Genomic DNA, 27353 nt, shown 5'->3' on the forward strand with positions numbered 1-27353 from the left:
GGTCTGCATCCCCTTAACAATTGTGTGTATTGAGCTGTACTGTATTGTACCCATTCTGCAATCTGTTAATAAAGTTTTCAATCAATCAATCAATTATGTGGTTCAGAAGTGCCAGAAGGACTACAAATATGGCCACTCAAGTGAACCAATCGCAACAGGGCATAATGAAACCTGACAGCAGTTAGTTAACCTCGTTCCCAGCTTTATAGTAGGAGTTGAAGGGTGCGACAGAGTTTAGCGCAGAATTTACTAACCTTTCCCCCCCCCCTAATAGGTGTTATCTATTATGCCGAAATTTATACCGCATTCACGTTTTACTGCAATCTGTGACTGCGTTCATTGGTAAGTCTTTAAAAGTTAGTACGTTTTTACAAAACTAAAGCTTTTCACCCGAATATTATGACTGTCTGTACCGTTATTCCATCGCGGCATCTCGGCATAATAATAAATAACCCAAATCCATACGGTTTACTTCTAGTTCGGTCAAAGTTAGTATTTTATTCCGCGTATATTCATGTCGATTTTATTGACGGCATACGTTTTTGTTTGCTGACATTAAAAATAACTGGTTGCTAGAGTCTTGTGTGACTGTCGAGTTTGCTTCCTGCTTTAGGCTACACGTCCTTTGCAGGGTTGCTGTGAAAGAAGAAGTTAAAACGTTGCTCAGACCACATTATCTTACACAATGATTTACATTATAGGCTACAGTATCATAAGCATGGTAAAAATAAACCCCCCACAGGGCCATAGTAGACATCGCTTCTAACAGGCTATGCTTTTACTGTCCTCAGAAAAGGAACGCTTCCACAGCCCGTTAACGGATCATGTTGATTATAACCAACAACAGTCCTACACTGAGCACCACACACATCAGTCCCAGACTCCCAGCCACTCGGCCAGGCCAGGGAGTTGAATGTTTCAGACCGTCTCATGCTTAATAATCTTCTCATGCTTTACTTGGTTGAATTGCATTAACATTATGTATTAAAGATAGTAGTCTACAATCAGACTGATTGAATTGATTGAAAACTTTATTAACAGATAGATTGCAGAATGGGTACAATACAGTATGGCTCAATACAAACAATTGTTATGGGGATGCAGACCAGAGAAATACTTTCGTCTTGTTTACACCAGGGTCCCCCATTTTCAATTCATCCAAGACATTTATGACATACATGACATACAATACTGTTTCATCCTGACATTTACAAGATATACAAGAGATCATAAAATATATATATATATATATATATATATATATATATATATATATATACACATTCGAGGGGGAAGAAACTGTACATTGGAGGGGGTTGGGTGGGTGGGTGGGTGGGGGTTTGGAGTCGGACAATTACCGGGGCCAGTTTCGAATTGCAGCCACCCGTAGGTGCTCTTTGAGAGCGGTTTTGAAGGAGGGTAGGGATTCACATTCTTTTACGGCTGTGGGTAGGGCGTTCCACATTGTTGTGGCATAATTGCGAAACGTGTTTAGTCCCTTGTTTGGGCCGAATCTGGGTTGAACATTTGTGGAGCTCCCCCTGGTGTCGTGGTCGTGGTATTCACTGACCTTTGGGAAGTATTTTGACATGTACATGGGTACCTTGGTCGTGTAGTGTATCTTGTAGACCAGGCCCATTGCAAGTTGCTGTACTCTGTCGTCTACTCTAAGCCATCCTAGGTTGTCAAAGTGGGCAGGGGTGAGGTGGGTTCTAGGAGTCAGGTCAAGCAGTAGTCTGACCAGTTTGTTTTGTGATGTTTGTAATCTTGTTTTTAGCGCCTTTGAGGTGCTTTGGTACCATGAGGTGCACGCATAGTCGTAGTACCCTTGTGTGAGTGCTCCGGTTAGCGTCTTAAATCGGTGTGTAAATGTTTTTTGGGCGAAGTGCCCATTTACAGGCCACAGACTCCTATGATAAGACTGATCTGATCAGAATAGTCACTCCTTCTCCCAGTGGGTTAACTTCTTGTAGTGTTATTAAACTAGTTCTTATCTTTCCTGGGGACCCCCTGGAACCCACTCCAGGACACCCCTGGGGGTCCCCGGACCTCATGTGTACCACTGTCTGCATTAGACCATTCTAAAACCTTTGTCATGTCAGGACCTATGAGAAACGGATCCAGGACCGCTGATCAATATAAAAACAAAAAACAGTATCATAGTTTATTGCAGATCAGTGTCCATGACCCAATTGGGGTACCGATCCATTGAAGTATATCAAATCTAACATTAATTGAACCCTGGCACTGAAGTACCATATAATTCTATTATTCTGAAATTTGCAGTTGTGAGGTCAATCCAACATCATCACTTGGTGTGAATGTGATATATCACAATATAGTACTCAACAACCTCTAACTTACCATCTTTAGATAATGAAGTTTTAAAACATTCTTCCTCTGAAAACGTAAAGGAACACGCCAACATTATTGGACATGCGCTTACCGTTTTCTCTGTGCGTTCAGTGAAAGCTATGCCTAACTTGGAACAAATGGAAGGAAGCGGATACAGACCACTAGTCTATAGCTTGAAACTCAGAGAGCGGTGTTTTTGGCCAACAGCTAGGCTAGTGGTCCGTATCCGCTCCCATTCGTTTGTACTAAGCTAGGCTAGCTTGCAGCTGGATATCTTCTCGCCTGACTCTGGAGAAGACGGGTAAGTGCATTTTCCCATAGCTGAGTTATATGGTTCTTCGTCGGAGGTTAGGGATGGGTACCGAATTCGGTACTTTTTAGGTACCGAACCGAAACACGTCGGTACTACCGAGTATTGAATCAAGTGAGAAACCGAAAAAAAAATACTTTTTTCTTTTCATGTCAACGTTCACACGCAAAATATATGCTTACCTAGGATTTGACTTGATTCAACAACAAAGCAGTTGGAGCAATGGCAAGCCGAAAACTGTCGAAATTGTAGTTATTTGAAGTTTGGATTTTTTTTTACGACGAGGTAGGTAAATAAAATTTATTGAGACTAAAGTACCGAAAAAAGGTACCGTTGGGTACCGGTATCGATTCACAGGTACCGGTACCGGTATCGGTTCAAATGTGAAAGGTACCCATCCCTATCGGAGGTACTTTGATTGAATCCCTTTCATATGTCGCCCAGCAGCTAGTAGCTAGCCAGGCTATGGACGAACAGCAACAGCAGATACAGCTGAGTGATGAAGAGGCCGTCGTGCTGAGAGAGGACAACAGGAGGAGGAGAAGGAAGAAGCCCATTACGTCGTCGTCATCCTCCATGGATCAGATCACCATCGAGTTCACCCTGCCCACCTCGGCCAGGGCCGGACGGAGCCCAGACACCCTGCTGCTGGAGGTGGCTGGAAACTGGACCGTAGAGCAGGTGAGTTGATTGACTGATTGATTGCTTGGTGTTGGTTGGTTTTTTGTTGTTGTTGTTGTTGTTGTGTGTGTTAGATTAGATTAGATTAGATTCAAATGTATTGTCAAGTACAGTACAACGGGAAGAAGTTGCCATCTAACCAGAGTGCAAATCTAAACGGTGCATAATAACAATATACAATGTAACAAGTTATTGAATGGAATATATATAACAAAGCTACTGAGCAAATATGCTAAGCTAAGTATTATTATGTACAGCGATACAGGTATAAATACACTATGGTAGTAAGATATAGTATATATAGGTATGTAAACTGAAAAAAATTATATCATGAGGTTGATAACAATAATGGACAGTTGAACACCTTGGTTTAGCTGATGAATGATGGATTCATATTTTTAACATGATGATGATCATCATCATAATGACGATGTTGATGGTGTTGAGCATGATATTCTTTATAATCATAAGATAAGATATTAATTTATTGATCCCCTTGGGGAAATTCCGTATCATAGCAGCATGGGGGAGGGGGGAGGGGAGGTACAGGTAGTAGAAGACATACAGGTACAGGTCACAGAATTATAGTACAGTGGAGAAGTAAAAAAAAAAAAAAAATTAATAAAAAGGCAGTGTAAACAATATAATTAACTCTGGACATGCGCATATGGGCAACAAGGTGCGAGATGAGGGTATGTATGCCCTCTCAGTTATTTCGCCCTACAATAAATATAGTTACAATATATAATCTAATAATCAAAATCTAATCTAATATATAATTTTAAAAAACCGAAATGCTAAATATATGCAATATAGGCTATAATCTAATAATCCAATAGTCTAAATCTAATCTAATATATAATCTAAAAATGCTAAATATATGCAATATATAATCTAATAATCCAATAGTCTAAATCTAATCTTATATAATCTAAAAATGCTAAATATATGCTCTGATGAAGTATACAGTATTCACATAAGGTGCGGTATGTATAAGGTAAGTATATTGTCCTTTTTAGGTGGGAGGTGGGAGTCGGCTACTATAGGTTCCTAGTAGTTGGATGTCTGGCAGCAGTCCCTGCCCACTGTTGTGGAGCCTGATGGCTGCTGGTATGAAGGACTGACCCACATTAGTATTTATGTGATTCATGATATGTTGGTGACGACTGCGTCGTGAATGAAAATACTAATAGCCCAGAATGACTGACTAACATTACGTTGACGGCTGTTTTAGCCTGTTTACTAATCAACACACATATGACCCCGACCATTTTCTTGAGCATTGCTTACCTTTTGCTTCGTTTACCTTTTTTTAGAAATGCAAATGTTATAGTGATAAACGATAACTGTAGGCCTATAGAGGAAACCTACACAAACTTATCTCCTGGTATTTTCTGGTCCAACGCGTGCATCAGTTTCTTTGACAAGAGGCTGCCTCTTTGTTAGCACGAGGAGATACTGTAGATTTAAGCTAGGTTCATCACCATGCTGGTGTGGTCCTTCAAACTTGTGCCTATTCTACTCCCCCCGCAGGTGAAAGCCCAAGTGTGGCTGAGGGCGGTGTCCACCAACCTGTGCCCCGAGTTCTACCAGAAGTACTCCCCGGACCACTGCATCCTGCTGTACCAGAAGAAGGGGAACCTGTGTGAGATCTACGACAAGCACCAGGTCTTCCAGACACTGGACTGTATACGCTACTGGAAAGGTACACAAAAAAGAACAATACATTATAGGGCTGTCCCCGACTAAGGATTTGGATGGTCGACTATGATTGGCCAAAATTTGCCGTTAGTCGATTTGGTCGACTAAAAAAAAAAAAAAAAAAAAAAAAGTATATATATATATTTTTTTGTATCATTCCATTTGGGCTGTGGGGGTGCTTAATGTCTGAAGGAGTCGACTGAAGGCTTCTTGTCCTCTGCAAAAGCATGCAATTGGTCCACTGATGGATACATCTTGATATTTGTCTATAGTCTAGTGTGTTCATTAGACGGGTGAAATCCTCTTTCGGTGCCTCTGTGCCTGTTTTCATAGGCAGTTAGCCTCTGGTATGCGTGCCATTAGCGTTAGCCACGCTTCTAGGCCTCTTTTCTTTTGGAAAGAATGATTAAAATAAATAAATAAATAAAAAATTATAAATATATATATATATTCGACTATATATAAGAGGTTGGCCAGTCGACTACGGCTCCTTTCGACCGATTAGTAGACTAATCGACTAATAGGGGTCAGCCCTAATACATTATAATGTTGTGATACACCAACATTATGGGAAATGCGCTTACCGTCTTCTCCAGAGTCAGACATGAAGATGGATACCAATTTCATCTCTGTGTGCATTGGCTGCAAGCTAACCTAGCTTAGCACAAATGAATGGAAGCGTATACGGACCACTAGCTTAAAACTCTGAGAGGAGTTTTTGGCCAACAGCTAGGCTAGTGGTCCGTATCCGCTTCCATTCAACATATAGAAACCATGGCTATTTGCACCAGTATGTCATGGTTGGTGGAACAGTTCCATAAATAAAAGTGAGTAGTTCTTGTTACATTGTAGCATTAAAAGAAAATGTGTAGGTGATTGTAATCTTGTGAATTAATTACTGTACATGTAAACAAGGTGGAGTACTATACCCATTCTTATAGGCCTTTTCAAACTTGACAATAAGTGTACTTCCTGTTGCAGTGTTTGTTAATACAGACAGGAAATACACCTGGGGCCCAAGCTGTTCCCTGGTAGCAACACAATGTCATTGATTTATCGTGGCTCTAAGCTCTCATGGAATGCATCTGGTCCAATCGCACAATGCTGGGTCATAAATAAATGAGTTCATATTAAAAACACAAGACACTTGTAAGGATAAGTGCTCGATGAAGAACCCCAAGTCTGACGGGCCTATAAGTACCTGTACTATCTGACACTAGACACTATAGATGCAGTACATTGACCCATAATGGCTCCCAAAGAGCATTGCCAATTTCAACAGAATATACCGGTAATATTGATTTGAAATTAGATTTCTTTATTATTTCATACATTATTAAATTATGTTCCTGAAAATGGCAAAGATGGTACATATAATATTTAAAATGTTTGTAATACTTTTCTAATTGAAGCTCTAAAGAAGGATGTGGGTCGTATCCAGCTCGCGTCGCGCCCCCAGCCCTGTGAGGAGTCCTTGCAGTACCAGCGCTACCTCAACCACCTGATTGGCTATGATGTCACTGACGTTAGCAACGTGCACGACGACGAGCTGGAGTTCACCCGCAGGAAACTTTTGACGCCACGTCGCATCGAGCTGTCGGACCGAGACCCTAATCTCTACGCCATGGACCCCTGGGTCATTACCAGATCCCTGCCGGAACACCTGCTCAGCAAGGTTGGTGGTCTCTGGTGTGGCTTGTTTTGGTGTGGCTTGATTTAATTATAGACAGTGCTGGAAGAAGTCCTTTACTGAAGCTGGGATGTAGTTGGGGGGGGGGGGGGCAGGAGTAGTTGAACCCGGGTCTCTGCAGTGGTGGGCGAGTGCTTAGATCTCTCGACACCCCTTCTGTGTATTTTCAAACGGTAAACCAGATGTAGGCGCTGTGTCATACGTAAAGGTATTTGTTCAACATCACGACCTCCCCGGCATTATGTCGGCACAAAGGAGCATTTCATCTTTGATGCATTAACCTCCTATAATTAGAAAAATTAAAGAAAGAAATACAAATAATTTGTGGTCCAGTAGCCTAATGGGTGCTCTAATTTCCTAGCTTCCTCTATTTTATCCAAATTGATTCCATGCCTAATATGCAAACTCAATCAAAACTGCAACAAATGAGGGCGGCCGGGTAGTGCAGCGGACTAAGCGCCTGTCTACCACCACAGAGACAGTGGGATCGAATCCAGCTGTGGTGCTTCCGGGTTGGCCGACCGTCCATACTAACACAATTGGCAGTGTTAGCGGGTGGGAAACCCCAGCGAGGGTGGGTCCTGGTCGTTGTAAACAGCGACTCCTAGAGTTCGGTCGGTGCGCCTGCACAGCAAGGGAAGGATCTGGGGGAGGTAGTGTGACCTTCCACACGTTACACTACCCCAGTGAGAGTCCGCGCTGCCAGGTGAAAAGAAGCGGTGGGCTGGGTACACATGTGAATGAATGAATGAATGAATGAAAACTTTATTTAACAGATTGCAGAATGGGTACAATACAGTACGGCTCAATACATACAATTGTTAAGGGGATGCAGACCAGAGAAAGACGTTTGTCTTATTTCCATCAGGGTCTCCCATTTTCAATTCATATAGACATTTATGACATACACAACATACATGACATTTATGGCATAGGGACATATAGGTATTTAGTACTGATACATTTGTGACATAAACGGTATTCAAATATACAGTACTGTTACCCCTAGATCCTGACAGAGTATATACATATGATGGGGAGGGGACTGTACATTAGGAGGGGGTGGGTGGGAGGGAAATATACATACGGCGGGGAGGGAATATATACATGTGGTGGGGAGGAGACTGTCTATTAGGAGGTGGTGGGGGTTTTGGGCATTTACGGTGGCCAGTTTCGAATTGCAGCCTCCCGTAGGTGCTCTTTAAGAGCGGGTTTGAATGTGGGTAGTGATTCACATTCCTTTACAGCTTTGGGTAGGGCATTCCACATTGTTGTGGCATAATTGCGAAACGTGTTAATTAATTAATTAATGTGTCGGAGGAAGCATGTCATAGTCTCCACCCTCCCGGACCGACGGTAGGGGGTAGAGTGCGCAACGACCAGAAAGGGGATTGGGAATTGGCATAACGACTAACATTGGGATGGGAGAAAAACGGAAAAAGAAGGGGGGGAAAAGATAATAATAAAAAAAAAGAAACTGCAACAAATGTAACATTTTCACCATTTCAGACAAACAAAGAAGGTGCTTTTATGTTACCCTGGGTTTTATGTTACCCTGGGTTTTACATTGCCCTGGAAGCTAACAAGCCAATGACGCTAACTAGCCTACTGCTAACTAGCTAGCATGCTAACTATTTCTGTCTCGTGATTGAGTCCCCTGTGGGGTATAGGGCAGAGCACAACGGATGGTAGACTGACGTGTCACCTCTTTATCATGGTCTATGTCCCGATCACATTTTTTTGCTCCCGATCCTATCCCGATCATGTGATTTTGAGTATCTACCGATACCGATCTTTCCCGATCGGATCAAAAAAAAATTCAATAAAAAAAAAATATATATATATATATATATATATATTTTTTATCCCAATTTCTCACATTACATTCACCCTGAATGTTGACGTTATCCAGGTGAAAAGTTTACTTCATTCAAGCGAGGCATTGCAATCTTTGACATAAATCATTTGATGTATAATTAAATCAAAGGAAATACGTTTGTTTTGGCAAAATTCTTCTGCTCTGTGTGACAATAAATAAATGAATGATGATATGCAATTTAAAACCAAAACTAAGGCCTCAGTATGAGTTTAAGACGTGAACATGGTCATGTTTGTTGAATATAAAAAAAAACAGTAAAAAAGAAATAATAATAAAAAAGAATCCAGATTTTTATTTTTATTTTTCGATCCCGATCTTCGGAAAATCACGTGATCGGATCGGGACATCCCTAATTTTAGACAAAGGTCATAGGACTACTTCCAGAGTACTCAGCCAGCCAAGCGGGTCAGCACACCCCTGTCGACACACCGGCCCGGTACATCAGGTTACCCTTTACATCACTTCTCTCTCCCAGGTGGCTAACGGACACATTCTGGTGGTGATCCACATCGGCACAGCCAGCCAGACTGTCAAGGTCTCCCTCGACGAGACTCCTGCCCACATATTGGTCAGCTTCTTCGCCAAGACCGCCAACAAGAGAGCTCTGCTCGGCATCCCCGAGGGGGTGTGTGAGACGGACTTCGTGCTGCGCGTGTGCGGCCGAGAGGAGTACCTCTACGGGGACGAGCCGGTGCAGAGCTTCCACTGGATCCGCCAGTGTCTGAAGAACGGGGAGGAGATCCACTTGGTGCTGGATCCACCGCCAAAACCGGATCAGGACGTGGTCCAGAAGGAGGATTGGGCCCAGGTGGACGACTGCACTGGAGTGGCAGGTATGTGGTTGATATGGGAGGTTACTACTAGGGCTGCTCGATTATTGTAAAAAGGGAGGTCTGTGAAGGAAGGGTGCGCTGCATTTACGAGAGAAAATGAGAGCAACACGGCATGCGGCACAATAATAGTTTTCTCCACATTATCTTGTTTTCGTGATTGTGGGAAGCCAAAATCGTAATTTGAAATTGAAACTTGATTAATTGCCCAGCCCTAGAGGTTACAATATGCTACTTACTAGGGATGCTCGATATTGGCTTTTTTACCGATACCGATATACCGATATTGTCCAATTTGTCCAATTTCCGATACCGATATCAACCGTTATCAACCGATACCGATATATGCAGGGTTTCCCCAAAAAACTGAATCATTTCAGGTAATTAACATTACATATCTCTTGTTGTGGAATTAACACAACATTATGCATACTTTTGACAATAAATAAAATCTGAATTTGTTCTTACTTGCTTGCCTGGGTAAATAAAGGTTATAGAAATGTAAAAAAAAAATGATAATAATAATAATATATATATATTTTTTTGAAAACCGATACAGATATTTTCCGATATCACATTTTAATGCCGATATCGGCGATAATATCGGTAGGCCGATAATATCAGACATCCCAACTACTTACCGTGTTATACCATGAACAAGCGGTTTGTTTACGCTATCTTTCTCTTGTTCCCTCCCTCCACGAGGAAGGGTTCTCTTGCTTAAAATGTTCTAGAATTTCCTCCTTTTTTCCATCCCGCTCTCCATCCATCCATCCAACCACCTGGACGCAACCAAAGGTCACTTTAAACACATAAGAAAAAGACACTTTCAAGGAAGGGGAAAAAAAGGACACTTTAAGAAAAGAAATTGTTGTGATTATGGCATACTGGCATAGTATAGTTAGAAATAGCAAGGATAGCATAGGGACATTGAAGTAAAACTGTATATTGTACAGTAGTGTACATAGGACCCAGTGCCTTTTAAGTCGTAGCTCAACATTGTATTGCAATTATCTCAGGATTTATTATCATGTCTATTTTATGTCTACTTTATTATCTTCTACTTATTTTATTTACTATTGTATTCTTTCACAATGGAAGCGGGCATGGCCAACTGCATTTCACTGTATGCCCTGGTATGTATGTGAACTTTTCTTTTTTTTTATCCACTTTTTTCTCCTTGTTTTCTATTTTTCTCCCATCCCAATTTCGTATTTCCAATTCTCCCCTCCCCTGTCTTGAACGTTGCTAGACTATGCCTCCCACTGGTCGGCTGTAGTGAGTTTAGAAGCCTTGCATCACGTGGCCCCTCCGGTACACGAGGAGGCAGCCTGTCACATCTTTTCACCAGAACAGCGCAGACTCTCAGTGGCGAGGTGTAACGTGTGGGAGGCTCACACTACCCCCGCTACTTCCTGTCTCTGCTGTGCAGGTGTCACCCAACCGACCTGTAGGAGTCGCTGTCCACAACGTCCAATCCCCACCCATCGACTTTCCACCCGCTACCTCTGCCGATTGTGTTAGTATGACGGCCGGCCAAGCCGGTAGCAACGGCGAGAGCTGGGCTCGATACCAGCATCTCCTGCGTTAGTGGCGAGCGTCTTGCCGCCCACTGCGCCACTCAGCCGCCTGTATGTGAAATCTTGACCTCTCCATCCAAGTACCCACGAGCACTTGACCATTGATTATAAGGACCGTGAACGCGTGTTCACCCTTCTCTCTCTCTCTCTCTCTCTCTCTTATCCATCATCCCTCCATCCATCCTTTTCTCATTCTCTCTCCTCTCTCTCTCTCTATCTCATCCTATATCATGACTGTGTACATCTCTCTGTTCCTCCCTCTCTCCCTTCTTTCTCTCATCCTTGAGAAGTTGAACATCGATGAGAAGGCCCATCAACAACAGTTAATCTCTCTCTCTCTCTCTCTCTCTCTCTCTCTCATCTCCTCTTTCTCTAGGAACCCATGAACAGCTGACGATAGATGAGAAGGACCATGAGAGAGTGTTCACCGTCTCCATGTGGGACTGCCACAGGAAGTTCAGAGTCAAGGTGCTGGGCATCGACATCCCCTCCTTACCCAGGAACCCGGAGCTCATGGTGTTCGTAGAGGCCAGCATCTTCCATGGACAGCAGCTCCTGGCTCAGGTAATGCATTTCTAACATGTAAAACTATGTACCAAGACATGACAAAAAATTAGGGATGTCCGATATTATCGGCCTACCGATATTATCGGCCGATATCGGCATTAAAATGTGATATCGGAAAATATCGGTATCGGTTTAAAAAGAGAAAAAAAATTAATTTTAATTTTTTTACATTTCTATAACCTTTATTTACCCAGGCAAGCAAGTAAGAACAAATTCAGATTTTGTATGCATAATGTTGTGTTAATTCCACAACAAGAGATATGTAATGTTAATTACCTGAAATTATAAAATTGGGGGGGGGGGGGGGGGGGGGGGGGGAACCCTGCATATATCGGTATCGGTTGATATCGGTATCGGAAATTAAGAGTTGGACAATATCTGTGTATCGGTATCGGTAAAAAAGCCAATATCGAGCATCCCTACAAAAAATATTTTTTTAATTTAATTTAATATAGTAAGAGAAATATTATATTCTATGTGTAAATACACAATAGAAGAAAGTTATCACTTTATTCAAGTCTTTCAAGCTGGTCACTGAGGAAATGCTGACTGCACACTATGTTTTTATCAAACCTGTTTGTTCTCCAGGAGAGGACATCTTCTAAGGTCTTCACAGAGGAGGTTCTGTGGAACTGTTGGCTGGAGTTAAACATCAGGATCAGAGACCTGCCTAAAGGCGCTCGTCTCAACCTACAGGTATCCTAGGCTGGTGTACTAGCAGTAGAGGGCACTCGTACATAGGTTGATTTTTTAATTCTTTTTTATGAAATTCTTTTTTATTTAAAATGTCCAACAACAATAATAATGACAAAACAATAATAAATAATAAATACCGATCTAAACATAACTAATAAATACAAAATACCAAATAAAAATTTAAACAAAAACACACCCCCAAGACCGCCGGTTTCCCCAGGACCAACACCCTCCCCCCACTCCGCCGCTACATGGAGCTTTTGACCAACCACGGCCGCCGCAGTCCACATTTCAATACCCGCCTGTCCCACCCCAACCACCCGAGCGGTCGATATCTCCAAATAAATAACGTCCAGCAGTGTCAGGGACCAGTGAATTAACGTTAGATTCTCAGGTTCTTTCCATCTCATAGCGATACGTTTTTTGGCTGCTGTAACGCCTGCCAGAATAATAATGTTCTGTTGTATGGATGTTGGTAGTGAACATAATCGTTTAGAAGTAATGTTTCTGCCATGAGTGGAATCGATATGTTACAGATGCAATCCCAGACCTATCAGACCCGGCGGCGTCTATTCTTATCCTAACCCATGTTTGCTTCCGCGTTCGCGATTTGCGCTCTGATTGGCCACTGACGTACGCTAGTTTTGCCCCCCCCCCCCCCCCGGTATGAGCGTAGAAATAATGCGTGGACACTTTGAAATGGGTATCACAGTAGTAAGTCCTACTGTAGAACATGACATATTAGCATGACATCTGATTTATTAATGCCAATACTAAAGATTAGGGACAAACGCAATTGGCACAAGTGTAAATCATGGATTAGTCACTCAGTTTTAACATCCGACTTAGCTCACCTCGTTCGTCTGCTGCCTGTGGATCCTATGGTCACAAGTTCAAATCACTCTTGGTTCAAGTTTTTTCTTTTTTTTTAACGTTTAATTAATTTATCCACTCTGGTTGGATGGTGTGTATGTATATGTATGTATTGTGCTGTATAATGACAATACATTTGAATCGAATCTCATTTTGAAATCGCTACCTGTTGAGTGGATCACCATGGTGCAATGCAATCACCTCCGAAGCTGGCTGCCACTGTCGTGTCCATAGGCAGCGTAGCGATTTCAAAATGAGATTCGATTAAAATGTATTGTCATTATACAGCTGTATTTTCCGTATCAATTTGGGGGACATGACACGGTTTATATAAAGATAACTATATAAAGGGTTGAGAACCACTGATGTAGACCAAGTGGACTTGGCTTGTGTCCCCAACTAACATCCAACTTCAACTATCTCCACCCAGGTGTGTTGTGGGAAGGCGGCCACCACCACCACCTCCAAGGGGAGCTCCACCCACCAGGACAATAGAGGGAGTGCAACAGGGAGTGATGGTAAGTGACCTCCATCTGAAGAATCCATCCATCTGTCCACCGTATCTCAGGGTCTGTCTGTCTGTCTGTCTGTCTGTCTGTCTGTCTGTCTGTCTGTCTGTCTGTCTGTCTGTCTCTGTCTCACTTTATTTTTTTGATCTACTTTTTCTCCCATTTTCTATTTTTCTCCCATCCCAATTTCGTATCGTCCAATTCTACCCTCCCCTGTCTCGAACGCTGTTAGACCATGCCTCCCACAGGCCGGCTGCAATGTGGACGAAGCCTTACATCACGTGTCCCCTCCGGTACACGAGGAGGCAGCCGTCGCATCTTTTAACCTGTACAGCGTGATCTCTCAGCGTCGGGGGTCTGCGTGGGAGGCTCACGATGCCCCAAATACTTCCTGATTCTACTGCGCAGGCGCACCAACCGACCTGTAGGAGTCGCTGTCCACAACGTCCGATCCCCACCCACCAGCTTCCCACCCCCTAATACTGCCAATTGTATTAGTATGAACGACCAGCCAAGCTGGTAGCAACGCCGAGAGCTGGGCTCGAACCACCTACTCTCTCTCTCACTACCTCTCTCTCTCTCTCTCTCTCTCTCTCTCTCTCGCTCTCTCTCAGGGAAAACTAAGAACCGTCTGCTATACTATGTCAACCTCCTGTTGGTGGACCACCGCTCTCTGCTCCGCCAGGGAGAGTTCATCCTGCACATGTGGAGGATGCCAGAGAAGACGGAGGACAACAGCAGCAGCGTCAACGCCGACAAGCTGACCTCGGCCACCAACCCCGACAAGGACTCCTCCATGGCTGTCGTCATCCTCCTGGACAAGTACTGCTACCCTGTGGTCCTCCCCAAGACACGGGAGGGGGGCAGGGAGGCCGCGGCCGGGGCCGGGGTGGGAGGAGGAGGAGGAGCGGAGGGAGGGGACAGGGGTCAGAGGGAGATGCCCAACCACCTGAGGAAACAGTTTGAGGCTATCCTCGCGACAGACCCTCTTCACCCGCTGAGCCCGGAGGACCAAGAGCTGCTGTGGCACTTTAGGCACGAGTGCATGCGCCACCCCAGGTACAGTACCACCATGTACTACCATTGTGCAAGAATACAATAGTAAATAATAGTAAATAGTAATAAAATAAGTAGAATAGACATGATAAAAAAAGACATGTTAATAACTCCTGAGATAGTTTCCACCAGCTACAATACCACCAGCTACAGCTATAAGGGCAGTATTACCAGTCTTAGCTATGAATTAAAACAACATTTGAATTGACCATCTTTAGATGACAAAGTTTGAAAAACCTTTGAAAACATAAAACCAAGTTTATACAGTACCATAATCGAGCAGCCAGCCTTACAGCAGTATGGCTCTTCGTCTGAGATACTCAAATAACGCACTCACTACTAATGACAAACTGCTGTCTCTACTCCCCTCCAGGGCTTACCCCAAGCTACTGGGTACTAGGGCTGTCCCCGACTAAGGATTTGGATGGTCAACTATGATTGGCCAAAATTTGCCGTTAGTCGACTATTGGTCACACAAAAAAAGAATATATATATATAATATTACATTTTTTTTTCATTTATTTTTTTTATCATTCCATTTGGGCTGTGGGGGGTGCTCTATGTCTGAAGGAGTCGACTGAAGGCTTCTTGTTCTCTGCAAAAGCATGCAATTGGTCCACTGATGGATACATCTTGATATTTGTCTAGTCTAGTGTGTTCATTAGATGGGTGAAATCCTCTTTCAGTGCCTCTGTGCCTGTTTTCGTAGGCAGTTAGCCTCTGGTATGCGTGCCATTAGCATTAGCCACGCTTCTAGGCCTCTTTTCTTTTGGAAAGAATGATAAAAAAAAATTATAATTATACATTTGTATATTTTTTTATATTCGACTAAGAGGTTGGCTAGTCGACTACGGCTCCTTTCAACCGATTAGTCGACTAATAGGGGTCAGCCCTACTGGGTACTAATGACAAACTGCTGTCTCTACTCCCCTCCAGGGCTTACCCCAAGCTACTGGGTACTAATGACAAACTGCTGTCTCTACTCCCCTCCAGGGCTTACCCCAAGCTACTGGGTACTAATGACAAACTGCTGTCTCTACTCCCCTCCAGGGCTTACCCCAAGCTACTGGGTACTAATGACAAACTGCTGTCTCTACTCCCCTCCAGGGCTTACCCCAAGCTACTGGGTACTAATGACCTGTCTCTACTCCCCTCCAGGGCTTACCCCAAGCTACTGGGCTCGGTGAGATGGGGGAACCAGGAGGCCGTTCTGACGACTCACCGCCTGCTGGAAAAGAGCTCTGTGTGGGACCGCAGGTACAGTTAAAGAGCCACCGGACGGGTCGGCTGAGTAGCGCAGTGACTCTGGGATCGAATCCAGCTGTCAGCGGTACCTCCGGCTTGGTCAGTCGTCCCTACTAACACAATTGGCAGTGTTAGCGGGTGGGAAGCCGGTGGGGTATGTGTCCTGGTCGTTGTAAACTGCGACTCCTACTGGTCGGTCGGGGCGCCTGTTCAGCAGGGAGGGGATCTGGGGGAAATGGCGTGAACCCAGTGAAACTCCTCGCTGTCGGGTGAAAAGAAGCGGCTGGCGACTCTCTCACATGTATCGGAGGAGGCATGTGGTAGTTCTACCCCCTCCCCAGGCTGACAGTGGGGCAATGCGCACAACGACCAGGAAGGGAATTGGCATAACAACAAAATTGAGATGGGTAAAAAATACAGAAAAGCTCAAAAATGTATTGAATAAATTTTTTTTAAAGAGCCACGGGAGACGAAGTTCAGGGCATCGCGAGCTTCCGCCATTTTACGTATTTTACAAACGCAACAGAACAGAACTTTGAGGCGGTGCACTCGAGGTTCACCCTATTTAAAATGGCAATCCCATTTTCTAATTCTGGCCAAGTGGAGGATTCATTTGTGTTCAACTTCTGTTCATTCTGTGTCACGTCTGCTGATGTCAATCTGTAGTTGATGACCAACAAGAGATTATTAAAGTGAAATAAATAGTTTCTTTCATTATCAAAATAGGATATTTTTCGTAAAAAACAGAGACATTGATTTGCACAAATAATAGCAACTTTACCGGCGTATTTCATTCAAAGGAATTTGAGTCCGTGGTAACCATGGCAATAGCATCATACACAACACTTGATTGGTTATCACAGCAGTCACGTTATGTCACGTCACAGTCACAATTCTTTTTTAATATATATATATATATATATATATATATATATATATATATATATATATATTTTTTTTTTTCTCAAATCCTGGGACATTTCGGTGCCAGCCGGGGACAAGATATCGAATCTGGGGACTGTCCCCGGAAACCAGGGACGTCTGGTCCCCTTACACCAGTACCATGCAGGGGGTTAAAGGTTGGCACCAGTACCATGCAGGGTGTTAAAGGTTGGCACCAGTACCATGCAGGGTGTTAAAGGTTGGCACCAGTACCATGCAGGGTGTTAAAGGTTGGCACCAGTACCATGCAGGGTGTTAAAGGCTGGCACCAGTACCATGCAGGGTGTTAAAGGTTAGCACCAGTACCATGCAGGGTGTTAAAGGTCAGCACCAGTACCATGCAGGGTGTTAAAGGTTGGCACCAGTACCATGCAGGGTGTTAAAGGTTGGCACCAGTACCATGCAGGGTGTTAAAGGTTGGCACCAGTACCATGCAGGGGGTTAAAGGTTAGCACCAGTACCATGCAGGGGGTTAAAGGTCAGCACCAGTACCATGCAGGGGGTTAAAGGTTAGCACCAGTACCATGCAGGGGGTTAAAGGTTGGCACCAGTACCATGCAGGGTGTTAAAGGTTGGCACCAGTACCATGCAGGGTGTTAAAGGTTGGCACCAGTACCATGCAGGGGGTTAAAGGTTGGCACCAGTACCATGCAGGGGGTTAAAGGTTGGCACCAGTACCATGCAGGGTGTTAAAGGTCAACACCAGTACCATGCAGGGTGTTAAAGGTTGGCACCAGTACCATGCAGGGTGTTAAAGGTTGGCACCAGTACCATGCAGGGTGTTAAAGGTTGGCACCAGTACCATGCAGGGGGTTAAAGGTTAACACCAGTACCATGCAGGGTGTTAAAGGTTGGCACCAGTACCATGCAGGGGGTTAAAGGTTAGCACCAGTACCATGCAGGGTGTTAAAGGTTGGCACCAGTACCATGCAGGGGGTTAAAGGTTGGCACCAGTACCATGCAGGGGGTTAAAGGTTAACACCAGTACCATGCAGGGTGTTAAAGGTTGGCACCAGTACCATGCAGGGTGTTAAAGGTTGGCACCAGTACCATGCAGGGTGTTAAAGGTTGGCACCAGTACCATGCAGGGGGTTAAAGGTTGGCACCAGTACCATGCAGGGTGTTAAAGGTCAGCACCAGTACCATGCAGGGTGTTAAAGGTTGGCACCAGTACCATGCAGGGTGTTAAAGGTTAACACCAGTACCATGCAGGGGGTTAAAGGTTAGCACCAGTACCATGCAGGGGGTTAAAGGTTAACACCAGTACCATGCAGGGGGTTAAAGGTTAACACCAGTACCATGCAGGGGGTTAAAGGTTGGCACCAGTACCATGCAGGGGGTTAAAGGTTAACACCAGTACCATGCAGGGGGTTAAAGGTTGGCACCAGTACCATGCAGGGTGTTAAAGGTTGGCACCAGTACCATGCAGGGGGTTAAAGGTTGGCACCAGTACCATGCAGGGTGTTAAAGGTTGGCACCAGTACCATGCAGGGGGTTAAAGGTTAGCACCAGTACCATGCAGGGGGTTAAAGGTCAGCACCAGTACCATGCAGGGGGTTAAAGGTCAGCACCAGTACCATGCAGGGGGTTAAAGGTTGGCACCAGTACCATGCAGCAGGGGGTTAAAGGTTGGCACCAGTACCATGCAGGGTGTTAAAGGTTGGCACCAGTACCATGCAGGGTGTTAAAGGTTAACACCAGTACCATGCAGGGGGTTAAAGGTTGGCACCAGTACCATGCAGGGGGTTAAAGGTTGGCACCAGTACCATGCAGGGGGTTAAAGGTTAGCACCAGTACCATGCAGGGGGTTAAAGGTCAGCACCAGTACCATGCAGGGGGTTAAAGGTTGGCACCAGTACCATGCAGCAGGGGGTTAAAGGTTGGCACCAGTACCATGCAGGGTGTTAAAGGTTGGCACCAGTACCATGCAGGGTGTTAAAGGTTAACACCAGTACCATGCAGGGTGTTAAAGGTTGGCACCAGTACCATGCAGGGGGTTAAAGGTCAGCACCAGTACCATGCAGGGTGTTAAAGGTTAACACCAGTACCATGCAGGGGGTTAAAGGTTGGCACCAGTACCATGCAGGGTGTTAAAGGTTGGCACCAGTACCATGCAGGGTGTTAAAGGTTGGCACCAGTACCATGCAGGGTGTTAAAGGTTGGCACCAGTACCATGCAGGGTGTTAAAGGTTGGCACCAGTACCATGCAGGGTGTTAAAGGTTGGCACCAGTACCATGCAGGGGGTTAAAGGTCAGCACCAGTACCATGCAGGGTGTTAAAGGTTGGCACCAGTACCATGCAGGGGGTTAAAGGTCAGCACCAGTACCATGCAGGGGGTTAAAGGTCAGCACCAGTACCATGCAGGGGGTTAAAGGTTGGCACCAGTACCATGCAGGGTGTTAAAGGTTGGCACCAGTACCATGCAGGGTGTTAAAGGTTGGCACCAGTACCATGCAGCAGGGTGTTAAAGGTTGGCACCAGTACCATGCAGGGGGTTAAAGGTTGGCACCAGTACCATGCAGGGGGTTAAAGGTTAACACCAGTACCATGCAGGGGATTAAAGGTCAGCACCAGTACCATGCAGGGGGTTAAAGGTTAACACCAGTACCATGCAGGGGGTTAAAGGTTAACACCAGTACCATGCAGGGGGTTAAAGGTTGGCACCAGTACCATGCAGGGGGTTAAAGGTTGGCACCAGTACCATGCAGGGGGTTAAAGGTTGGCACCAGTACCATGCAGGGTGTTAAAGGTTGGCACCAGTACCATGCAGGGGGTTAAAGGTTGGCACCAGTACCATGCAGGGTGTTAAAGGTTGGCACCAGTACCATGCAGGGTGTTAAAGGTTGGCACCAGTACCATGCAGGGGGTTAAAGGTCAGCACCAGTACCATGCAGGGTGTTAAAGGTTGGCACCAGTACCATGCAGGGTGTTAAAGGTTGGCACCAGTACCATGCAGGGTGTTAAAGGTTGGCACCAGTACCATGCAGGGTGTTAAAGGTTGGCACCAGTACCATGCAGGGGGTTAAAGGTTGGCACCAGTACCATGCAGGGGGTTAAAGGTTGGCACCAGTACCATGCAGGGTGTTAAAGGTCAGCACCAGTACCATGCAGGGTGTTAAAGGTTGGCACCAGTACCATGCAGGGTGTTAAAGGTTAACACCAGTACCATGCAGGGGGTTAAAGGTCAGCACCAGTACCATGCAGGGGGTTAAAGGTCAGCACCAGTACCATGCAGGGTGTTAAAGGTCAGCACCAGTACCATGCAGGGTGTTAAAGGTTGGCACCAGTACCATGCAGGGTGTTAAAGGTTAACACCAGTACCATGCAGGGTGTTAAAGGTTGGCACCAGTACCATGCAGGGTGTTAAAGGTTGGCACCAGTACCATGCAGGGGGTTAAAGGTTGGCACCAGTACCATGCAGGGGGTTAAAGGTTGGCACCAGTACCATGCAGGGTGTTAAAGGTCAGCACCAGTACCATGCAGGGTGTTAAAGGTTGGCACCAGTACCATGCAGGGTGTTAAAGGTTAACACCAGTACCATGCAGGGGGTTAAAGGTTGGCACCAGTACCATGCAGGGGGTTAAAGGTCAGCACCAGTACCATGCAGGGGGTTAAAGGTCAGCACCAGTACCATGCAGGGTGTTAAAGGTCAGCACCAGTACCATGCAGGGTGTTAAAGGTTAACACCAGTACCATGCAGGGTGTTAAAGGTTGGCACCAGTACCATGCAGGGGGTTAAAGGTTGGCACCAGTACCATGCAGGGTGTTAAAGGTCAGCACCAGTACCATGCAGGGTGTTAAAGGTCAGCACCAGTACCATGCAGGGTGTTAAAGGTTAACACCAGTACCATGCAGGGGGTTAAAGGTTGGCACCAGTACCATGCAGGGTGTTAAAGGTCAGCACCAGTACCATGCAGGGTGTTAAAGGTCAGCACCAGTACCATGCAGGGTGTTAAAGGTTAACACCAGTACCATGCAGGGGGTTAAAGGTTGGCACCAGTACCATGCAGGGTGTTAAAGGTAAGCACCAGTACCATGCAGGGTGTTAAAGGTTAACACCAGTACCATGCAGGGTGTTAAAGGTTAACACCAGTACCATGCAGGGTGTTAAAGGTTAACACCAGTACCATGCAGGGGGTTAAAGGTTAGCACCAGTACCATGCAGGGGGTTAAAGGTTAGCACCAGTACCATGCAGGGTGTTAAAGGTCAGCACCAGTACCATGCAGGGGGTTAAAGGTTAACACCAGTACGCCTATTGCTTAATAACTGCTGCTTTTGCTTCCGCGTTTTCCCTGATTGGCTGCGCCATGCCCCGCGGCAGGCGCGGCAACCGCAGAGCGGAGCGGCAGAGCGAGCGGAGCGGCAGAGCGAGCGGAGCGGCAGAGCTTGCGGAATTATGTAACCGCCCTCCGCCATGATTTTCATTCGGCGCTTCAGCTCACCTGGCAGAGCAGCGGTCCGTTGTTGACGAGTTCGAATCCCATCAAAAAAAAATTTTAACGTGATTTTTTTTTTAACGTGTATTCTTTCTATGGTTAAGGTTAGGCATGGTTAAGGTTAAGGTTAAGGTTAGGCATTGTTTCGGAGTTGGTTAAGGTTAGAACGGTTAAGTTTAGGCGCTGTTAAGGAGCTGGTTAAGGTTAGAGTTTGTCAAAGAGAATGGCAATATTCTTTCTATGGTTAAGGTTAGGCATGGTTAAGGTTAAGGTTAAGGTTAGGCATTGTTTCGGAGTTGGTTAAGGTTAGAACGGTTAAGTTTAGGCGCTGTTAAGGAGCTGGTTAAGGTTAGAGTTTGTCAAAGAGAATGGCAATATTCTTTCTATGGTTAAGGTTAGGCATGGTTAAGGTTAAGGTTAAGGTTAGGCATTGTTTCGGAGTTGGTTAAGGTTAGAACGGTTAAGGCGCTGTTAAGGAGCTGGTTAAGGTTAGAGTTTGTCTTAGAGAATGGCAATATTCTTTCTATGGTTAAGGTTAGGCATGGTTAAGGTTAAGGTTAAGGTTAGGCATTGTTTCGGAGTTGGTTAAGGTTAGAACGGTTAAGTTTAGGCGCTGTTAAGGAGCTGGTTAAGGTTAGAGTTTGTCTTAGAGACAGCTTATTTCCGCACTGCCGCTCTCCCGCGTTGCCGCGGTCACATGGTCAAATTGTCACATTCTTGCACTGCTGCGCTGTTAAAAAGCAACACGCCACCAGTACCATGCATGGGGTTAAAGGTTAGCACCAGTACCATGCAGGGGGTTAAAGGTTAGCACCAGTACCATGCAGGGGGTTAAAGGTCAGCACCAGTACCATGCAGGGTGTTAGGGCTGTCCCCGACTAAGGATTTGGATGGTCGACAATGATTGGCCAAAATCTGCCGTTAGTCGACTATTGGTAAAACATTTTTTAAATGTTTTAAATAATTTTTTTATCATTCCATTTGGGCTGTGGGGGGTGCTTAATGTCTGAAGAAGTTGACTGAAGGCTTCTTGTTCTCTGCAAAAGCATGCAATTGGTCCACTGATGGATACATCTTGATATTTGTCTAGTCTAGTGTGTTCATTAGACGGGTGAAATCCTCTTTCAGTGCCTCTGTGCCTGTTTTCGTAGGCAGTTAGCCTCTGGTATGCGTGCCATTAGCGTTAGCCATGCTTCTAGGCCTCTTTTCTTTTGGAAAAAATGATAAAAGAAATTAAAAAAAAAAAAATTAAATTTTTAATTTTTAATTTTTTTTATATTCGACTAAGAGGTTGGCCAGTCGACTACGGCTCCTTTCGACCGATTAGTCGACTAATCGATTAATAGGGGTCAGCCCTAGTACCATGTGTGGCTTTAAACGTTAACACCAGCTCTCTTTGTGTTTTTCCAGTGGTCTGGACGTTGGCCTGGCCATGCAGCTGTTGGACTGTCACTATTCTGATGCTCAGGTCCGCTCCATGGCTGTCAGGAAACTGGAGACTCTGGTGGACGACGATGTACTGAGATACCTGCTGCAGCTTGTACAGGTGGGGGGGACTGTTCTATTCTATTCCACTGTATCTCTACTGGTTAGTTTAGTAAACTGAGGACGATGATGAGATACTGGTTACAGCTTGTACAGTTTGTGGACCACCTGCACCAAAGTATCTTCTCATCTCTTATCTTTTTTCCTCTCCTTTGCTCTCCTCAGCTCCTTTCCTCTCCCCCTCTCCTCTCCTCTCCTCTCCTCTCCTCTCCTCTCCTCTCCTCTCCTCTCCTCTCCTCTCCTCTCCTCTCCTCATCATAGTGACATGACTGATGCTCCATGTCTCCTCTCCTCCTCTCCTCCCCCCTCATTCCCTCTCCTCTCCTCTCCTCTCCATGATGACATGACTGATGCACTTTACCATGTCTCCTCCTCTCCTCTCCTCATCATAGTGACATGACTGATGCTCCATGTCTCCTCTCCTCTCCTCTCCTCTCCTCTCCTCTCCTCTCCTCTCCTCTCCTCTCCTCTCCTCTCCTCTCCTCTCCTCTCCTCTCCTCTCCTCTCCTCTCCTCTCCTCTCCTCTCCTCTCCTCTCCTCTCCTCTCCTCTCCTCTCCTCTCCTCTCCATGGTGACATGACTGATGCATCATGTCTCTTCCTCCTGTAGTGCATCATCACACACTGGTCAGTTTTGCATGAACAGCCTGACTTCACTGAGTTTCAACTGAAACACAGAGCTAACAATGAATCCTTTGGTGTCGCATGCAAATCCCCCCCCCCCTCACTCTTTCACCAACCTACATTTACAATTGGGCCTCATAATAACAACCTCATCTCATGGGATTCATCTCACCTGCCTGTGTGTGTGTGTGTGTGCGTGTGCGTGCGTGCGTGTGCAGGCTGTGAAGTTTGAGCCCTACCATGACAGTGCCTTGGTGAGGTTCCTGCTGAAGAGGGCCCTGAGGGTGAGTCTGGTCATCTACTACTGCAGCCTGTCTGGTGTATCAAGTAGGACAAACCCTACAGAACTAAACCCTAGAGTACTAAACACTACAGAACTAAACGCTACAGAACTAATACACAGTCTGATCATCTATTACTGCAATCTGTATCAGTTACTGCAATTTGTATCAGTTACTGCAATCTGTATCTGTTACATCAGGTAGGACACACACTGTGGAACTAATAAACAAACACACATTTGCTGATCAGCTCATTCTCATAATATGCGTGTGTGTGTGTGTGTGTGTGTGTGTGTGTGTGTGTGTGTGTGTGTGTGTGTGTGTGTGTGTGTGTGTGTGTGTGTGTGTGTGTGTGTGTGTGTGTGTGTGTGTGTGTGTGTGTGTGTGTGTGTGTGTGTGTGTGTGTGTGTGTGTGTGTGTGTGTGTGTGTGTGTGTGTGTGTGTGTGTGTGTGTGTGTGTGTGTGTGTGTGTGTACACGCCCATCTGTCTTCATGTCTGTGTTTCTCTGTGTCTGTTTCTGTTTCTCTTTCCCTGTGTTTCTTTGTCGTTCTTTCTCCACAGAGTAAGCGTATAGGTCATTTCCTGTTCTGGTTCCTACGTAGTGAGATAGTCCAGTCTATGCACTACCAACAGAGGTACGCTGTCCTGCTGGAGGCCTACCTCAGAGGCTGTGGAGAGGCCATGCTGCACGACTTCAGGAAACAGGTAAGCAGCTAATAGTAGTGTTTCAGTAGTAATACAAGGGGTGGTGGTAGTAGTAGTTGTAGTGGTAGTATCTAGGTCGTCCTCGGACGGGCCCTCCATCGGTGCTTCTAGTCATCCCGATCCTCCATGCATCTGGTAGTAGTAATATTAGTAGTTGTAGTGGTAGTAGTTGTAGTAGTGGTAGTAGTGGTAGTAATAGTAATAGTGGAAGTAGTAGTTGTAGTAGTAGTACTCAAAGTAGTAATAATACTAGTAGTAGGGACAGTGTTCCAGGAGGTAGAGCGGTCATCTGGTAATCTGAAGGTTGCCGGTTCGATTCCAGCTCCTTCCGGCAGTGTGTCGAAGGTTAAGTTTTAAGACACTTAACCTCTAACTGCTCCCGATGAGCAGGTTGGCACCTTGCATGGTCGCCTCCACCAGTAGTGTGTGAGTGAATGGGTGCATGTGAGGCACAAGTTGTAAAGCTGTATAAATGCAGTCCATTTGCCATTCCATTTAGTAGTAGTGGTAGCACTAGCAACCATTGGCAATAGTAGTCTCTCTCTCTCTCTCTCTCTCTCTCTCTCTCTCTCTCTCTGGCTACTGTTGTTACCTCAACAGAGAACACAAGACAACATGACACAACACAACCTGTTACTGGAATCATAAAGGACTTCAGTCCAGCTCAGCAAATTTTTTAACACTAAATAGCAGGTATGAAGAGGAGGGTGATAAAAACAAAAGGTGTTTTTGTTTTAGGTGGAGATGACCGAAGCGCTGCAGAAAGTCACCCGGGAGATCAAAACCATGTCGGCCGACAAGTATGACATCAACCCACAAGGTGAGTCACGTCATAAGGTAAATTATCAAGACAACCTGCTGTATGACGAAGAGACCGAGTGCATCTTACACAAATGAAATGTTGCTTACACGGATCCATTAGATTCAACAACTCCACACAAAGTCACGGTGTCATTGCTGAAGAATAATGTAGTACAATGTTAACGGAATATTGCAACATTATAGGAAATGTGCTTACCGTCTTCTCCAGAGTCAGACAAGAAGATGGACACCAGTTTCCTCTCTCTGGGCGTTCAGTAGAAAGCTATCCGGCTGCAAGCCAACCTAGCCAAAGTACCCGGGTGTGCCGGTCTGATGTATGCCATATATAGTGTTGTATCCCAGTATTTAGCTAATGTTAGCAATACCTGCTCTTGGAGTAGGTTGGTAGACATATACTGTTCAGATTCAGATTCAGAGTTTTTATTTGCCACATGGAATCATACAATCAGAGTTTCTTCATTACACAATCATAAATAACATTCCATGGACAAAAGGAGCAGGAAGAAGAATACATCTTATAGTTACCTGCCCCTTATTCCTAAACTAAAAAAGTATTTTTTTAATGGTTGGCGTACAACCTAATTTATACAAATAATAATTTATACCATTATACAGAAACTCACAATCCACAGTTAAACAAAGAAAAAATGTAATAATAATAAAGAATAAAAGAAAGAGAGAAAAAAAGAAAAGAAAATATCTCACTATTCATATCACATTTGATTTTCATACTGACTAAATATTTCTTTTTTATAATTTTTTTTGAATTGATAAACACTATTACTTCCCTTAAGCTCGCTATGGAGATAATTCCACAACTTTACACCAATAACTGAAGGACACATCTGTTTAAGTGTGGTACGTGCAAACTGATGTTTAAAATTGTATTTTCTCCTACTAAACATACTAGACATATACTGTACATGGGGGGGGGGGGGGGGGGGTTAAGTGCCCTTGCTCAGTATTGGCGCTGACTGTCCTGGGGATTGAACTAGCAATCCTTCGACTACTTAATTAGTAAGAAACCTCAATGAAAACGGCGCAGGGTAAGTTATATTCGCTATTGTTATGAAAATGTGATGGAATCCTATAAAAATGTGGACGCATTTGGTCACCGTGACGTTACCTATCCTTCTACTACTAGGCAGCCTCCCTAACCAACCTGCCACCCATGTGGTTGTATCGGTTGTATTGTGCTGTGATGATGAGGTATTGTTGTGTTGTGATAATGAGGTATTGTTGTGCTGTGATGATGAGGTATTGTGTTGTGGTATTGTTGTGCTGTGATGATGAGGTATTGTTGTGCTGTGATGATGTGGTATTGTTGTGCTGTGATGATGTGGTATTGTTGTGTTGTGATGATGAGGAGTTGTTGTGTTGTGATGATGAGGAGTTGTTGTGTTGTGATGCTGAGGAGTTGTTGTGTTGTGTGTTATTCGTCAGTGGTGATCCAACTGCGTCAGAAACTGGAGACTCTACAGTCAACTGCTCTGCCTGACAGCTTCAGAGTCCCCTATGACCCGGGGCTGAGAGCCGGAGCTCTGGTGGTAAGTGTACATGTACACACACACACGCGCGCGCGCCACTAGCGACAGTTTTATGAGCATGTTGGAAGTTGCCAAACATCAAGATAACAAGGTTATATATTATAACTAGAGCCTCGTTTCGACCAGAATTACCCATAACATTTTAGCCCTGGGACTACATTTCACAGAAATGTAATGTTCCGTCATCCTTTCTGTTGGGAAAATGAGTCTGCTGACATGAAAAATTTCTCTACTCTAGGTATTCCAGTGTCTCACTAGAACACAGAAGGACAATTTCCTCTGATCAGATCTTCATGATCACAGTTAAATGAACTGCACACTTTGCCAACCTAGGATGGCTTAGAGTAGACGACAGAGTACAGCATACTTGCAATGGGCCTGGTCTACAAGATACACTATACGACTAAGGTATCCATGTACATGTCAAAATACTTCCCAAAGGTCAGTGAATACCACGATCACAACACCAGAGGGAGC

The 27353-nt window shown here is 44.9% G+C and overlaps 1 protein-coding gene across 4 annotated transcripts in view; it reads left to right on the forward strand.

Moving 5' to 3' along the window:
• Window positions 1-226: 226 nt before the first annotated feature.
• Window positions 227-27353, forward strand: part of pik3cg (phosphatidylinositol-4,5-bisphosphate 3-kinase, catalytic subunit gamma) — a 39790-nt gene continuing 12663 nt past the window's right edge. The window contains exons 1-15 of one of the 4 annotated variants that reach the window (XM_084330035.1): window positions 227-342; window positions 3120-3346; window positions 4880-5051; window positions 6460-6722; window positions 9092-9449; window positions 11403-11590; window positions 12182-12289; window positions 13593-13680; window positions 14286-14730; window positions 15886-15984; window positions 22763-22898; window positions 23739-23804; window positions 24364-24507; window positions 25246-25327; window positions 26773-26876. In XM_084330035.1, the coding sequence (XP_084186161.1) occupies window positions 3131-3346; window positions 4880-5051; window positions 6460-6722; window positions 9092-9449; window positions 11403-11590; window positions 12182-12289; window positions 13593-13680; window positions 14286-14730; window positions 15886-15984; window positions 22763-22898; window positions 23739-23804; window positions 24364-24507; window positions 25246-25327; window positions 26773-26876 (2469 nt within the window). In that variant the 5' untranslated portion in view covers window positions 227-342; window positions 3120-3130. Of the gene's footprint in view, window positions 343-3109; window positions 3347-4879; window positions 5052-6459; window positions 6723-9091; window positions 9450-11402; window positions 11591-12181; window positions 12290-13592; window positions 13681-14285; window positions 14731-15885; window positions 15985-22762; window positions 22899-23738; window positions 23805-24363; window positions 24508-25245; window positions 25328-26772; window positions 26877-27353 lie in introns of all 4 variants that reach the window. The other 3 variants (XM_084330033.1, XM_084330034.1, XM_084330036.1) reach the window with 3 other exon arrangements.

The sequence above is a fragment of the Notolepis coatsorum genome (assembly GCF_963971535.1).
Source record: "Notolepis coatsorum genome assembly, chromosome: 15".
Lineage (NCBI taxonomy): Eukaryota > Metazoa > Chordata > Actinopteri > Aulopiformes > Paralepididae > Notolepis > Notolepis coatsorum.